The sequence below is a fragment of the Seriola dumerili genome, unplaced genomic scaffold (genome assembly GCF_002260705.1).
Source record: "Seriola dumerili isolate Sdu_G_001 unplaced genomic scaffold, Sdu_1.0 BDQW01000276.1, whole genome shotgun sequence".
NCBI classification, from domain to species: Eukaryota; Metazoa; Chordata; class Actinopteri; order Carangiformes; family Carangidae; genus Seriola; species Seriola dumerili.
In genome coordinates, this window is record NW_019174531.1 from 1,104,393 (window position 1) to 1,121,750 (window position 17,358).

The 17,358-nt window shown below is 41.6% G+C and overlaps 1 protein-coding gene across 1 annotated transcript in view; it reads right to left on the minus strand.

The window, feature by feature from the left end:
* Window positions 1-17,358, minus strand: part of LOC111230650 (collagen alpha-1(XIV) chain-like) — a 170,546-nt gene that overhangs the window by 144,316 nt on the left and 8,872 nt on the right. The window contains exons 2-10 of the mRNA XM_022757440.1: window positions 16,986-17,144; window positions 16,305-16,424; window positions 13,541-13,705; window positions 12,178-12,339; window positions 11,597-11,763; window positions 10,025-10,151; window positions 8,547-8,692; window positions 5,146-5,275; window positions 891-1,030 (exon numbers count right to left, since the gene is read on the minus strand). Coding sequence (XP_022613161.1) covers window positions 891-1,030; window positions 5,146-5,275; window positions 8,547-8,692; window positions 10,025-10,151; window positions 11,597-11,763; window positions 12,178-12,339; window positions 13,541-13,705; window positions 16,305-16,424; window positions 16,986-17,144 — 1,316 coding nt within the window. The remainder of the gene's footprint in view (window positions 1-890; window positions 1,031-5,145; window positions 5,276-8,546; window positions 8,693-10,024; window positions 10,152-11,596; window positions 11,764-12,177; window positions 12,340-13,540; window positions 13,706-16,304; window positions 16,425-16,985; window positions 17,145-17,358) is intronic.

Here is a 17,358-nt window from a genome sequence, read left to right on the forward strand (position 1 = left end):
TCTTTACACCACAGTTAGCAGCCTGGACCATGTTAAGATTTGGGGGCAAATCACAAGCACAAAAAATTCATCCTGTGTGAATTTTCATAAATGCACAAAAACTTGGAAAGCCCTAAAATTGTATTTTGAGCTCAGGAGCTGCCAGTGTTGTGTTGTGAAACTGTGGACCAAGTGCAAACCAGACGTTTAGTCATGGAGTATTTTCAACCCAGGGAGACGGATTAGAGTCAGACTTTAAAGAAATGTAACCCACAGAGTGACAGATCTGTTATCATCATTTCCAGTTTACAGTGACAGAGGTGCTTAAAAGACAATTTAACATACATTTGTTTGCTCATAATCCCCAGAGCAGCTTCACAGCTCAGTGTGCCGGCACATCAGTTCAAAAAGACTGGTGGCACCTACACTGGTGTTTATTGGCAAAACAAAAACACACAGGGCTGTGCACACACCAGCTGAACAACTGTGGAATTTAAGAGGGCGCTGCTTTTTCTTTTTTTCAGTACCAATCATAGTGGTTTTCAGCTGCTCAGCAGGAGTCTCTTTCTTTTTTATTGGATATGTATGGGTCATGACGTCTGTAGACTGTGGCAGACCGGCCTACACCACAACTTTACTAAAAGCAGGTCCGTTTGATCGCACTGGACTGGAAGCAAACAACACAATGTCAAACTATTCTTATGAGCCATTCTCAAATGTCGACAGCATCAGCTCTTTAAAATCACCTCTGGCCAGATGTTGTCAGCCTCAGCTGACCAGATGCCAGACAGAAAAGCTGGAGCTGTTTCTGAGCAGCGATCAAAGTAATGAGAACGAATCCACACCCTATTATGTCAGCTAAGTTCTGTAACCTCTGCTCCCAGTGGCTGAAGCCTGCGGGATTCTCTCACCTCATTGGTTTGGACTCCGTTGGTCTTGACGTACATGACGCGGTATCCTTTGACCTTCCTGGAGGCGGAGTCCCATGTGAGGCGGGCGGAGCTGTGGTCCACGTCTGAGAAACGCAGGTTCTTTGCCGCGGTCAGTGGCACTGAGGTGGGAAGGCGTGGGGCAGAAAGCAAACGTTAGCACGCTTAGTACGTTTCTAGATGTGATTTCATAGTTTTAATCTGTTTTGATGAAGAACACAAAGTCAGTGTTTGGTCAACGTGCAAAACTAAGGACGTAAAAACTGCTGGGAAAGTCAGATGTAATATGCTAATTAGTTTATTCATGATGTCATTGTTTACCTGTTTGCTTCTCTCCTCCTCTCTCTGCTCACATATACAGTATTTCAATACAGCTGAATTCACAATAAAGCTGTTTTCATTTACATCTTTTTCTGTTTCTGTTGTCAAACAACGGAACAAATATGAAACAGTGACTGAAACACAGCTGATTAAGAGCACATGTTAACCAGCAGTCACTTCCAAGTTACTGCTCTGCTGCTGCTGAAATCCTGGTTGTATAACCACAATAACAAAACCACCCAACACATAAAGACAAACACTGAGCTATGATTTCAGCTGTGTTTACTTATAAAATGATCACTCAGAAAGAATGTCAGAAACGTCAGAATCTCTTTTTTATTTTGCCTCTCACACAGCGCCCAGCCTCTGTTCGGGGAACAAACTGCTGCTCCGCCTCTCTGCTGCTCACTGAACAGAACACAGAGAGATGGTTTGCCTACTGGAGACTGTCTCCTACGGAAAGGAGCTTATGTTGTTCCAAAGAATAGCTAGATTTGGCAGGCAGGTGCTTCTTTGATAAAAAAAAAAAAAAGTTGCTCAAGGGGTCAGAAAATGAAAACAAAGTCACTCACTCACTCACTCACTCACTCACTCACTCACTCACTCACTCACTCACTCACTCACTCACTCACAGCAGCACATGAGCAAATAAACAGAAAGTAAACATTCTGATTCTGATTATGATCAAACACCATAAGAAACTGTGCAGCCTCAGAAATGAGTATTTAGTTTATACCTCACTATGTAATGTTCTGATTAATGTACTGACATCAGCAGTAGAAACAAGCGTGCAAACACACAGCCTAGTCACAATAAGAACAGAAACACTGGCTGCAACAGAGCTGCTGTTATCAGGGGTCAGAGGTTAGTTGAATTATGATTTTGAAAGTTATTTCACACTCACGCACGCTCATGGGTTTTTGAACCAGGGTTACTGGACTCCACTATTTTAATTATAAAGTGGACAAAACCTCATTACATCACTCACCTTCCCTGAGGCTCTGCCTTAACTTCCTCTCTCTCTTATTTTTTTCTCTCTGTCTCTCCCGCAGGTACTGCAAAGGTCTAAAAGAGCCTTTCACCTCACCTTTTTTATTTGGCCAAGGAATCTCATTTACTCTCAGAGGCCCGGAAACTTTTCTGCTTAGAATTACTGATCTGTTTTCTTTTTTTTTTTCTTTTTTTTTTAAAGAAAAAAAAAATTCCTGATTCTACCGCCATCGCTTCACCTCAATTATACTGGGGGTCAGCGTAAAGACAAAGCAGCAGAGAGGGAGAGAGGCAGAGAGGAAGGGAAGGAGAGGCCGTGTCTACTTTAACTGGAGGTCGTGCCAGGGTCAGCATAGGAATGAGGAGGATGGGAAATTAAAAAGTTTAGAGATAGGTAAGTGCCCAAAGTTTCCAAATTTATCTGTCTATATAAAAAATATCCACTACATTACATGACTCATTCACGTAGAAGTCACGCTGCAGATCGGCAGGACTCTGCGGTAAATGTCACAACTGGCAGCTTTTCGCCCATAAGGTTCAAAATCACAGTTTTTATCTCATGGAGAGATTTTTAAATGTCTTAATGAAAGAAACAGCAGTTACATAACTGGATGAAATGAGAAACAAGAGGCTCTTGAGTGAAAAGCACATTAAGCTCGCACATGCACGGATGAATCATGTGAAGCGGCAAACAAGAAACAGGAGAAAGTTGTGACCACCAGCTGATGAACAGTGCACGGCAGGAAACCACAAATATGAGGTAAGATAGACTTTTTGATTAATGTTGTAATGCTGATCAAATGTTTTTTAGGGAACATCTGCACAAAACAAATAAAATGAAGAAAACATTGCGCAGCCGTCTTCACCCCAGGTACACCTAATCAACTAAACTAATCAACAGAAACAACAACAGATCACTTGACTGTCAGAGGAGTTCATGTGAATGATTTCTTGCACTTAATAAATTAATTAAATACACATAAGGAGAAATGAACACCGGATAAACATAGTGGGTGCATGCCCAAATAATGGCTGGATGGGAAGATGAAGGCATGAAACCCTGCCTGCATGAATGAGTGAAAGTTATTTTACCATGAAAAGTAATTTGAGAAAGACCTCATTCACCTCTTTCACCCCCCCCACCGTCCTTATCTGACCTGCATTCAAAGACTTACACGCATCATAAAGACATAAACGCGCCCTGACTTAAACCCGCAGGCCACAGACCTTAAAGCAGACTTCTTAAAATGTTAATTAGTGAGCATGTTGGAGATCTGGGAGGAGGCGGAGGGGGGAAGCTCTTTCGTCAAGGCTTCAAAACTCTTTAAGAATGAAAGTGAGGCGCAGAAAATAGCTCTACGAGGGGAAGCTGGAAGCCGGCGCCACGCAGGGATTTTGGCACGGCTGGTTGCCAGTTTTGTCATGGCAGAAAACGCGACGGGATGTGAACGCGCTACAGCTGTGTTGGAAAAGCTACGTAACTATGAGCAAACACTTTACTTAACTGCAGCAGCTGATTTCACTGATTAGAACAACTTGAAGCAGAGAGTGAGAGCCAATCAGAGAAATTAGCTGCTGTAGTAAAAAAAAAAAAAAAGCTTGCTCCTCTTCCCTGCTTGTTCCTGGAGTCTGATGACACTCCAGATCTTTAGAAACTGCTTAAACCTCACTGTAAAATGCTCTCACAAACAGCCCTGTGTTTTGGGAGATGCGTGCTTTCCTGCTAATGGTGCGTCAGACAGCTGCTGAGCACATCTGAGCGTCCTGTTGTAAATGAAATATATGCAGAGAGATGGAACAGCAGGAGTCTGAGTTCAGAGGGTCATAAAATCTGTCTGGAGTTTAATGAAATTGAATTCCATCAACAGTTAATAAATTTCAGTTTCACGGTGATATTCTTATTTATTGTGTGAGTGAGTGTGAGTGTGTGTGTGTGTGTGTGTGAGCTCTTGTGCTTCTGTCTCTGTGGGAACCAATTTTGACTTGAAGTGACAGTGAAGACAATTTTGGAAAGAACAACATTTTGAATCCTCAGTTTCTTAAAGTGCTTTTTGAGAGTTCGGCCGAGGGTTTAAGTTTAGGGTTAGGATTAGGTTAAAGTTGTGTGACAACACTTTTGGAGAGTGGGGGGGGGGGGCATCTACATCAGTCCTCACGACACTACTACTACTACTGTATTAAGATTTAACACCCAGTAGTCAACTCCTGGACGTGAATCCTCATCGGTCTTGCCAATAATTTTTTTTTTTATGTGAAGTACGGATACTCGTTTTGCCTGGACACACCAAGAGATGTTGCGTTGGTTGTAAACAGTATTAGTTGTTCATTTCCATTCAACGCAAGTAAAGTCTTAGAAATCAAATTCTTATCTCTTCTTACAGATGTTGACTGTTTATCATTCAGATGCTGTTTATACAAGCAGATTACACAAGAAATATTTGTGACGAATGAACCCTCGAGAGAATCACTTGAAGCCTCGTATTATGAAAACTGCTCGACGCACTCATATTTCAGGTTCTTTGCACTTACTGTGTCGTCATTTGTATTTCATTTACCTCGATGACATCAGTGATATATAACCATTTTACTGTCACATAGTTATGGTGATTTGACCTCTTATTACCTACAATAAATTGTAAAACGCAATGTCGTGTTTAACAGACTGAGTATGAAGTATGTTCACATGTCTCAGCCCAAGATCTGCGTTGGATTCCAAGATTGGTGTCAACAGGTAAAAGACAACTGGACTGAAGGCGAGAGCTCTGCTGTGTGGATCCACCTTTGGAGATGTTTGCAATCGGAGGGCACATTTGAGCGTCGCTTGAGGGGCGTAATTATTCATTTTAGACGATGAGTGAATGATTTTCTGCTGATGGATGAATTAATTTGACCGATGACTTCGGTGCTCTGTGTGTGCGGGACTCACGTGTGGTCTGCTGGCTGGTCATGGGGTCGCTGGCCTCCTCTCCGTACATGGCGTAAACCGTCACCGTGTACTCGGTGTCCGGAGTCAATCCCTCAAGCTCCACCTCCTTCACAGAGTCTGATACCTTTACCTGCACACACGCACGCGCACACGCGCACACACACACACACACACACACAGCATGAAGGTATGTGCCTTTAGCAGAGACAAGATGCAGTGTTTTACGTAGACATCTTATCCATGTGTCTCATTCACCTCCCTGCTTATCTACTCCTCTATCATCCCTCTATCAGTCCACAGTCCTGCTCAGACAGGCAGAGAATCAAGCTGTGATTACATAAGGTGATTTCTGAATGTGGCTGTGCCCTATTCCTCTTCCTTTCAGCAGGTGGGACGTAGCAGGCTCCTCAAAACTATGTGAGCCATGTTCTAAGCTGTGACACATAGCTAAGGTAAAAGTCTGCGGTAGAGATGATGAAAGTTTCTGAGGCACCTCAATCCTCTGTCTCAGAATTTGAACTTTCACTTTTAACTATCAAATGTTATTCATTTAGCCCGTTTCCATAGATACACAGACATCTGACTCAACCCCCCCCCCCCTCGTTTCTCACTTGTTCTTTGTGATGTAGAAGAAAAAATGATTTGTAACTGATCACAGTCTGATGCTACATCAGCTGCTGGTCCTTTGATGATTAACTCCACTTTACTACGGCTGCTAACCTGAACTTTACTATCTTTCCCCTTCTGCCAATGACGGATGTTTAAAAAAAAAAAAAAAAAAAAAGAAAACGGGCATAGTGGAGGCTCTGACAAATGCTTGTCCATCTGCTCTTCTTGACTACTCATCCAATAAATAAACTCTTTTCATTTTGAAGCCCAAGAGAAATCAGACGTGTTGCCAAAATAGGAGTCATACTTCAGAAGCGATGCTAAATTTTAGATATAGAGGAATCTATTTTTGTCCTAGTTACACTTTCTTGTACTATGGATGTTTTTGAATCTAAATTAAAGCGTCAAACAGATCCAGTTATCCTGGATTATTATATGAACACCGAGAAATGACACTCTGGAACTCCCTAAATCAGCAGTGTTTCGGTTTGCCTGGTTTTGTTTTAGGCTTCACATTAATGAAGCAGTGTGGTGCAGCATTAGGAGCCATGTTGATAAAAAGATGTAAAGATACAAACACACAATAAAAGTTGGACAGCTGAATCAGGCTGATATGAACCTCCCTGGGAAATGTGCCAAATGCACGTGAACAGTTTTCATTAGGTTTGAGTTGAGAGACCACAGACTGAAAAAAAGTAAACTTTAAAAAAGTAGACTGTGAAATCACCTGTTGTTTCACCTCAATTAATGTTTTTACTGACCACCTGCGTCTTTGTCATTTGCAGGAGTGAAAAATCTTAATTTAGGCAAAAGCAGGGAGTAAGAGGAAGCCAGGGTGAAGCTTTGGACGGACGTGCAAGTGGCAACAAGTCCTTACAGCCCATTCCAGTCAAACCCTGACACAAAATCTCCCTCTTTCTGTTCACATCTTTGTGTGACACGTCTGTGCGTTCTCTCTCTTGGGTTTAATCTGTACAGAAGCCCACTGTCAGCCCGTGAGTTTAGCTCTGAAGCAGTGTGGATGAAGGCACTTTACCATGTCAGACTGGACTGGACTCTGGCTTTGGCCCAGATGCGTCCCCACACACGGCTCACGAGTAGAAGCCATCGAAGCGCGAGCCGGCCAAGCCGGGGCACTGACTGTACTGCCTCAGAGCCAGGCTTATCCTCGCCACTGGAAAGCATCCATCCTGATTCTTAATTCCTTACTAAGTTGTTTTTATTGCTTTCTGCCTGGAGGGGATTGTGACGGGAGGCGTAATGAGGTCTAATGGGAAAGGGAGGGATACAGACGGCTGGCTGTGCCCTTCATACCTTTTTCCTCCACCTCGTTTGTCTCAACTTCCTTCGCTGCTGAATTTACCCGTCCGGGATCTATGTGTTTGAATCTTGGTTTGGTTGTGATGTTTTCATACCTGTTGATGCTTGTTGATACTTCGCCGTTTCTTTTGTCAATATTCTTTTCTTTTTTTTTTTTTTTTGTCCTTCAATCTCCAACACTAGCCGATAGCTTTTCTTATTGCTCTTGTTTTGCTCTGAGAGTGACTTGTTTTTCTTCCTCTTGGAGTCGAGCTGAAAGGTTGCTCAGGGTTTTTCGTACTGTTTAACATTGCTGCCATGAGAAGCTAATGTTTCCTCTATTATTATTTGATTTTAAATATGGTCTTGAACGCCAGAAAGTTTGTCTTCTTGGCAACCTCAAATTCTGCCTGCACCAATTACCAACTGCATATCACCTTTCTGTTTTTTTTCTCTCTCTCTCTCTCTTTCTCTCTCTCTTTCCTTCCATCCTCTCACCTCTGTCTCATCTCCCTTACTAAGAATCATAAAGGTATGAAGGATGATTGCTCGCTATGCACAATGAGGGGAAAAATAATAGAAACACCACATGAAAGCACGGTTTTACCTTGAAGAAACTCAATTACAATTACAAAGGCATCTATACGGGTCAGTTTTATTAAGTTGGATGCCAATTAGCAGTCTGTGTCAGCTCTGACAGTCACCGTCTTTAAATAGACCATTTCAAAGCAACTTCAGGTGGTAGACAGAGTTCCTGTGACGCTCACCCACCAGGCCGCAGACAACACTCCCAAAAAACCAACAGACTGCCAACAACTGAAAAAGGTGGCCAAAGAAACCACAACCAAAGCTTCTGTTATGAAAAACATCTCAGTTGTTTATGAGGAGAAAAAGTCAAACTGTGAGATGGAACAGGATGTTCCAGTGCAGCTGATCCTACATCCAGACAACCTCTGCTCTGTGTGCTTTTCTTCAGCTCAAACACTACTTTGCACAATATACAGAAACATCTGTAGTTTTTGAGTTCAGATGTTTCAGTCCTTGTTCATAATATCAAACTGTTCAACTGGAAAACCAGCACTGTAATGGTGCTTTAACGTTGCTGCTCGCCTTGAAATATCTGGAGAACAATAAGTGACACGTAGAAACAAAAACTGCAGAGAGGAATTCGCCCGTCACGTCACCACACTTTTTCCATATCAATATACGATTTCATAAGATGCACTAAAAAACTCACTTCAGATCAGGCATCGAGCTGGAAGATGTACCTGTACACACATTTTTTTGGTTTGGACAAAGTGAGCAGTGTTACAGTGTAATTACATGAGATGGAATGGACACACAACACAGTCTGCAGCTGTGGTGTATCGATTTGAACAGATTCACATGTGAGGCAGGAATCTGCTCCAGATTATAAAGTGCTTCAATGATTTTGTCAACCCCCCCCCCCACACACACACACACACACACACATAAACACGCGCGCTCCTTACCTCCTTCTCATCTGCAGGGTCTCCCTCGGTCAGCGGGGCGTAAAGGATCATGTACCCAGAAGCCCCGGCAGCGGTCCTCCAGCGGACCCTCATGGTGCTGTGAGTGATATCGAACAGCTCCAGGTCGTTCACCGTGGGCAGGGCCACTGCAGGACACACACACACACACACACACACACACACACACACACACACACACACACACACACAGGTTTATGTTAAAATACAACATGTTTGTGAATGAATAATAATACAATATATCAGGTGTTATTTCACAGCAAGAGCAAATATAACATTTAAAAAAAAAAAAAGCAAAATCACCAAAATAAATGTTATTTTCTTCTTATTTTATTTGCTAATTGCTAAATTGCTAATTTCTTTTGATGAATTCATTTGATCAAACCTCTGGCTTTAATATGCCATTCATTCATTAATGCCAGTCATAAGGTAAAATCATATATATTGATCCAAAATAGCTTGAAAAACTAACATACAGTAAGTCAACTCCTGACTTATTACCCTCATATATTTTCTCTTTTTGTTTAACATCCTTTGTTTCCTATAAGGAGGAGATATAAAGCGCCTCAGTATTTAGCGTCATGTTTCATTTGCTGCCAGTAAAAACAGCATTGGCAGCTTATAGCAGCAGCCAGATCCCATTAACTTTGGTACAAGGTCGGCCCGCAACTTAGCATTCATCCTCTACCGACAGGGAGGAATTCCCCGTCATCCATCAGCAAGCGCCAGGCTGAGAGAGGCCGGAGAATTCTGCCAGGCTCCGGTTCAGTGTTTCAGCATGATGAAGCCCCAGGCAACACAACCAGAATTAGAGCTCACCACAGGCCTCCTGTCAGAGGTGGTGGATCACGGCTCACATGCATAATGCAACACCTGTGTAGCTTTCACAGCCCAGATTCAGTGTCTTCTGTCGTACTGGGACACATATCTGCTGGTCGATCAGGGTTACATAGATTTCTTTTACTCTGGTTTAGTAGTTTTGTGTGTTTGTTGTCCTCCTGTTGATACCTTGTTATAGACATCGACAGTGTGATGTTCATGTGCTGCAGCTCCAGCAGAGTCTGACAGCCTGATATGTGTCAGTAATCCACAGCATAACACTTCACTTTACCAGAACACAGGTTAGAGGAAGAACCCTGGCTGGGTTCTCTGTGGGACTTTGGAAAAATGTAGAGAAAAATGTAGGGAATTAGACGGTTGAGAGAAAGTGCTCTCATCAAACTGTAAGTGGGAACAGAAAAGAAAGTCCTGTAAGAGGTCATTACAGGATGCTGATGATATTTTGTCTACAGGGTGACAGAGTGAAGAAGTGAACCCTGAGCCGCTGGTCTTCCTCCATAAGCACATTGCTCTTTCAGCAGGGCGACTCTTTAAGCCAAATCTACACCTCACTATTATTAATACCACCCACATCCCCACCAACACGCCCTCGTTATATCCCTATAAACATATAAACTTACATGTGGTGGCACTTCCTCTCAGGGCCTCGCTGGCGGAGCTGCGGTAGACGGCGAATACAGCCACCTGGTACTCGGTCAGAGAGTTCAGGTAGTTCAGCTCCACGCTGTTGTCTGTGCCCTGAACCACCTTAAAGACAGATCGTACTGGGTCTCAGCCTGGAAGCCACAGTGTAAAGACCTTCCAGTGTTGTTCAGTATTTACTTTGCAATGTTTTTAATCCTTTTATAAAAGCTGGAATGACAAGGTACAGAGCTGAGCCAGTCAGCTCACGTTCGTGCACATCAAACGAGCACGTTCGACATGTTCGTTACTGTAAGTCATTTCAGCTGCGTGCTCAGGAAAGTCGATGTCTGACACCTTCGCTATTTAAATGTAACTTTAATTAGCTCAGATCTCGTGCTTGTACAGACAGCAGCACTTTGTACGTCAGAAAGTGTTAAAATACCCAAAAAGCCTCTGTTTATTAGGCAACTGCACATTGTAAGGTTGGAAATGCACCACATGTTGCTGTAGGCATTCTGCTCTTCTCCAAAGAGATTTAAAATTGAGTGTAACTAGATCAGATTAGCTTTGATGAAACCTCAGTTTTCCTTGTGGGGAAACTGGGCCATTCCAGCTGCGAGTTGTAATAAACATCAAAGAGAAACTGGATAAAAATAAGAGGGAACTGTATAAACATAAATAAAAACTCAGAGAATTACAGCACTGTGTGTCTGTGTGGTTATATAAGCAGGGAGACTTCCGACGAAGCGTGAATCAATCGGATGCATGGGTTATCGAGTGGCTCAAGATGTTTTGCAGCTATGGCACCTGGGGGAAAACCTAAAACATACCTGCATCACAATGGAGATATCATTTCCTCTGCTGAATGAGGATCATTGAGGTCATCCACTCAAAGGGCAAATCAGCTCTGAAGTTATTGGCTTTATTCTTTCTCTTATTGTGTGATAATGCTTCAGATATTAGTGGAAATTACCTTCGATTCATTTCTGGAGTCTTGTGTGCGTAAGTTGCAGAATATAGTTCACCACAGAATGAAGTAGTGCTCGGTTTTATCAGCTAATTGCAAATTCTGCAGAATTGTTTCCATTTATAATGCAAATCACTTCAACAGATGAATTTAACTTGTGGAATTGACCCTAAAAGGATTAGCCGAGCAGCCTTAATTAAAATACCGCCATTACATTAGTATCTTAGTATTTTGTTTGCTCTGTACTGGAAAATGAGCAACGTTCCACCAATTAAGATGACAAAGCAAATCCCCTCTTGTAATTGTAAGGAGCCAGAGAAACTGATGAACCACTTAAAACCCTGTCAAGATAAATGAATACATTTTTCTTATAGTTTCAAGAAAAGATTAGACTCCAGCATCAACTGGAAGTCCAGCATCGTTGCAGTTTTATACAAAATAAGCTTTAAAAAATATCAGGAACAACCAAAGGCAACGAGCACAAGTGTCAGGACAGGAGTCAGTGTCTGAGAATGGCTTTAGACTGTGATAATGATACGTATGGAGATATAATAATTCATTTTTCATCAATGCATTTGAAACAAATAAATAAGCTCGGTACTTTTTCTTCCGGCTGTCCTCCACTGGCGGGGTAGTAGACCACGCGGTACTTCTCCACCTGGCCCGGTGCGTGGGTCCACGTCACCCGAAAACTGCGAGCCGTGATCTCAGACGTCACCAGGTCGCGGGGAGGAGCCACAGAGGTGGGCGGGGGGGCGGGTTCTCCCCCTGGAGAGGAAGCGTAGAGAAAGGGAAACACATGCTGTATCTGTTCCATGTTTGATTCACACAAATACTGTACAAGCAAATGTCTCGTCACACTGTTGACATCAGCCTGAAATGACCACATTTTACGTGTAAACTCGTTTTGCTGAATCAGAAAACGACAAACTGTAAAATCTTCAGCTGCTATTTTAAGCAGCATGTGTGTTTATACTTGTAATGAATGTGGGGGCATGTCATGACTTGGAGGTGAATTCTACATTATATTAGATGGGGACTTTGTTTTTATTGCTTAGGGATTTCCTGTACTCATAATTATAACCCCCGGCATCAACAGAGTCATCACAGTAGAAGGCGTCTGCAGTCTATCTGCGCTATCAGCCCTCATATGACACGGCTGGAACGAGCTGCTGTTCAAACCTTTGAGCTGCTTGTCGAGCTGCTCCACTCGGTCGCAGACGGTCTTAGTCAGACCTTCCACGATGTCGCTCATCACGCTGAAGTCGGCCACGTTGTAGACGTGAGTCTCCTCGGGAGGAGAGGCGATGGCCTTCAGCTCGTTCTCGTCAGCGTTTTTCACACCTGGAGAGGGGAAAGAGGAAGAGAGAAGTAAACAGAAAGACAGAGCCATCTCACTGACGGGAAGTAGTTACATGAAAGGGGTGTTAGAGATGATGAGAAAGGAAAAATAATTTGTCATGCTCTGAAATGTGCTCACTCCGAGATAATTCCTTATTGAAGAAAAGACTTTGGTAAAAAAGCTCCACAGACGAAATCTTCATAAACCTCATTTTCAAGTTAATATGTCAGTCTGATTTGAACTGACAATTCATAAAAATCATTTTTGCAGTTTCCCTCACACAGCTTTTTTCTGACTGTGCACACTGTCAAAAGCTACTGAGGCAGATTTACACACTGAAATAGGTCAAAGGAACATAATTGTGATATTGCCTGTTTTTATCCCATTAAGATTGATTCCTTCCTTCCAGGCATATGTTTGTTTCAGTTCACTTCCATACACTATAAAAATCGACTAATGGAGACCCGTAATCCATCACAGCGAACATTTAGTCACCTTTATGTTTTTGTCACTGCTGCAACCGATGAGTCATTTCATTATTGATTAAGGTCTCAATTGATGAAGAAGTTCTGCTTTCACACCGTCCCTCAGTAGTAACATCCTCAAATTATTTATTTCATCTGATCAACAGTCTAACGAACTACGAGACATTCAGTTTATAATTCATGCTACAGATAAACAGCAACATCTGAAAAGCTGTTTAGTTTTCCTGCCTGGTGAATAAATGAAACAATTAACCCAATGAACCAATCAAACTGTCGGCAATACATTTTCTGTTGACTGATAAATAAACTTTGAGCACGACTGTCACATAACAAAGACAAGCCTGTTGTGAAAACTGAAATGACCCTGTGATAATATAATAACAGGAAAAATCTAACGACATGTTCTACTGTGAAGGGTGTGCAGTCTGGAAAACTTAATTAAGCTGTCAAAAGAAAAATGTAAATATAAACAAGATTTTTGCTTTTTGTGATTTAGGGAATCAAACTGTGAATATTGAGCACCTACGAAGAATTAAAGAAAAACGTTTTCAAAAAATATAGATATTAAACGCAGCAAGCAGATGACGGGTCTTTGGCTTTTTTAGCATCAAAGAATCTGAACACAATTTTCAAGCATGACCAGTTCTGCCAAAAATTTGACCAAAAATCTTCTCTTTAAGTCATTTGGATTATCAGTGTCAGTGTTGGTGGGTCGTACCGATGGCGAACAGTTCTATCCCAGCTTCCCTGAGGCTCTGCGCCGGGGGTATCACATCATCCTGAGACTTCCCGTCAGTGATGAGGATTCCTATCTTGGGAACGCCGGGTCTGGATCCAGACTCTGGTTTGAAGCTGTTCTCCAGGATGAAGGTCAGAGCCAAACCTGAACAGACACAAAGTCAGGATACAATGGACACACAGTGTCACACAGACATGGTGACAATGAACAGCCAACGCTCCTCACTACAACACACTGAAAACAATTATTCATTGTCCTGTGCATTTGGCGGATGGCAGAAACAAATGAACACTACTTAGACACCACTTAGGCTTAGAGGGTGCAGAGCGAAATATGAGAAAACTCTGGCAAACAAGGACGAAAAAATAAAGAGAATTAAATATTTTCCACAAAAAAAAAAAAAAAAAAAGCTCATTTAAAATACTGAAGTACTTGTTGATTGTGTTGCACTGTGTGTTGTAGTCACGACTCAGTTGCCTTCAGCGGGTTTGACTTTGTGGCCAAAGACTATGTGGCATATCATCTGTGTGTAGAAAACAAACAACTACACACGTATTTTAGAATAAAGATGAAATGGCTTGGAGATAAAAATAAATAAATAAATAAAAAAAACATATTTCTAAAAATCTCCAAATAAGAGACAAAACAAATTGTAGCCAACTATTTTTAATAGGAGTTTACTTCTTTAGAAATTTTCTAATCTGGAAGAAAAACTTGAAATCTATTAAGTCTATTAGATTACAGTATCAAAAACACAACAAAAGCTAAATGCAGAATTGAGAAAAGCCATGATGAAAATTACAGTATGTTTAAAATCATTTTCATCAGTCACAATGTGCAGTAGCCTGAAAATAATACCTTCCTTGTATTTTCTGATCCTTGTTTTGACATGTTGCATTATTCATTTGTTGGAGAAAGTGACACCTACTGTTAGAAATGACTGACAGCAGAAAATTAGAGCCATTTATAATAGTTTTTAAAGAACAGTTGTAATAGTAAGTTTAGTCCTGGCTGACAGCATGATTGCACTCACAGTTTCACTCTGAGCCAAGACGCTGCTTCAAGTGACACAATCAAGGGCTTAATGAACATGATGGGTTTAAAGTGTCATTGTTACCTCGACAAGTTTTTAGTCTAATGAGTGTGTTAACATAATGAGCATCTCGGTTCTGTTAGGTCCATTAATGACATTACTGACATTTTTCCTCAACTGCTAACAGACGGTTTTAAACCCCTCTGGGTCCCTGAACGTTGACTCAGCTTGTTGACCAACACAAGAACACACACTCTGATTAAATGAATCTGTTAATTGCAGTCAATACAAAGTCAAATAAACGTTGCTAGATGATGTTGACTCCGCTCATCTGAGTGGCCACTGATTTAGTCAGAGATTTACTGTATATCCTGAAAACAGCTTTAGCTGGTGACCGGATCAAGAAGACGGGAAAGCTGCAACCACGAATCAAAACGTATGTTTCAACAAGCCAAATGTTGTTGTTTGTATCTCCACGATGTCAACTATGACGGTGCATTTTTCAGATAATTCAGTAGGTGTTTTTCCCAGCCCTAAATGAAACTTCACAATCATTAAAAAAAAAAAAATGTATATACAGATAAAGATATACAGTTTTCACTACACAGCGTAGACGGCTGAGTAGAAGCAAAGAAGTGATAGAAATGGAAGCAAAACAAGAGCGTTGCTTTCCTGGCTGGAAAAAACCTCTAAAGGAATGAAGTCTGATGCTGAAGTAAACAGCTGTTAATGCTAACGTTGGCTATGTAGCGACAGCATAAACTTACATATGTAGTCCTTTAAGTCAAAACTAAACTAACTACTCCGGCAAGTCATCAACAGAGCTTGTGGCACCAGTAAGAATTGTTTGTATTAACTTTCAAGGCTTCATTTACTTCCATTGCTGCAGGACCGCTGGAGGGGCCCCAGTTTCTTAACCCCAGAAAAAGCTGTTTGTTTGACTGTTGCTGCCTTTTTTCTGAAATTTACTGGATTTTTTTTACTTTTTGGTAACAAAGGTTTTTGGGTTTTTTTTTTACCACTTACCTTCACTCCATTTAAGGTTTGTCACTGGACTTAAGCTGCTGAAATTTCAGTAAAAGCTGCTCTATAACTTTTGACAGGTACTGTAGTTGTGGCTTTTTCATTTAGTTCTTCAGCCAGTTAATTCATATCAGCTTCTGCACAGACAGAACCCACAAGAAGAGGTGGATATCCAAGACATGTGTACATAAAACTGTACTAATGGCATAAATATAAAATACATGTGAACCAGTACACCTTCCTGAAAGAAACTCAGTAATGCTGTTTAGGTTTTGATATACAGTAGAAAATTAACAATGATCCACCGCCGGTGCATCCCTAACCATGACTAACAGGAATGTTGTATAGGAGCTGTTGCTTCAAACAACTCGTCCTTATGTTGGTGGTTTTAAAGTAAAAGTGAAAATTGAAACAGCAACAAGTCCTCTGTCATTGTTTAGAATAAATTCACTCTCATCCTTAATACAAGTGGAGCTCCTGCTAATTTACATCTTATCAGTTTAACGCTGTAAGGTCACAAACTTATTAACACTGAATTTAAATGAACCTCACTAAAGTGAATCCACTAAGCTGAGGTAGAGGACTGGCTCTGGTCCAAGACAACTATAGAGCATTATCTGTTCACTGTGATGAGCGCAGAGGACCGTAATAACCAGAGGGCGGCTGAGGGTTTAGTTGGCAGCGTACCTGTCAGTGTGTTTCCTCCTTTATACGGCAGGTTCTTCACAGCATCGATCACAGAGTCTTTGGTGGTGTGAGCGTTCAGATGCCACTCAATCCTGGGGTCTCCGCTGTACTGAGCCAGGCCTGCACACACACAGTCATATGTAGACTATTAAGTGAACAGTCACATGGCTCCTGCAGTCAATGGCTGCAACATTACAGCATTAAAAATATTTTTTGTTTCTCAGTTTGTATACGGTGGCGTACAAAAGTCTTGAGACCAGTGGGCTCCACTGTACGTTTCCCATAAAATTCAGCCTGATGTATTTGGCATCTGTGCAAACAGCTACAATTTAAAAGATAATTTTGTGGGTTCAAACCAGGGCTAATCAACAGATCTGAGCCCAGCTTAGATTTAAATGTGCTTCAAATGAAAGCATACACCAAATGGTATGCATACAAAGCACTGTGCAAACATTTTAGGCACTGTAGAGGTTCAGATTCTTATCCATCAGGATGCATCTGATTAGTCCCAGATTCATTCTGCAAAAGGACAACGGGCTAAAACTCAAACTGGTGCTGTTCATTGAAAAATAAGAACTATTCATTACGTTATATTTGAAAGCATACTCACTTTACTTTTAGTCACTATAACAGTAACGTGGTTTTCACAAGGAAACACCTGAAACACAAAAACCTCCTCACCAATCCTGGTCTTGTCGAACTCCACGGTGAAGGCCCGGACCAGATTCTCCAAGAACGTCCTGACCAGCCTGAAGTTGATGCGACCGATACTCCAGGAGCCGTCGACCAGAATCACAATGTCAGCTATGGCTGGAGTCTTACACATGAACCCCTCTTCATCTAAAGACAGACAGACAGAAACAAAGAAAATAAACACAAATTTACCGAAACAAAAATAGTCCTGTGCAATGTAATGAAATGTATAAAACTAAACTAGTGAAAAAAAGGTTTCCTGCCCTGGGAGTGATAGTATTGGTAGAGCTGTGGTGTGCAGGAACATAGAGTAAAGGCTTTCTGTATTGAAATGAATATCCATAATGTAAAGTATGAACCA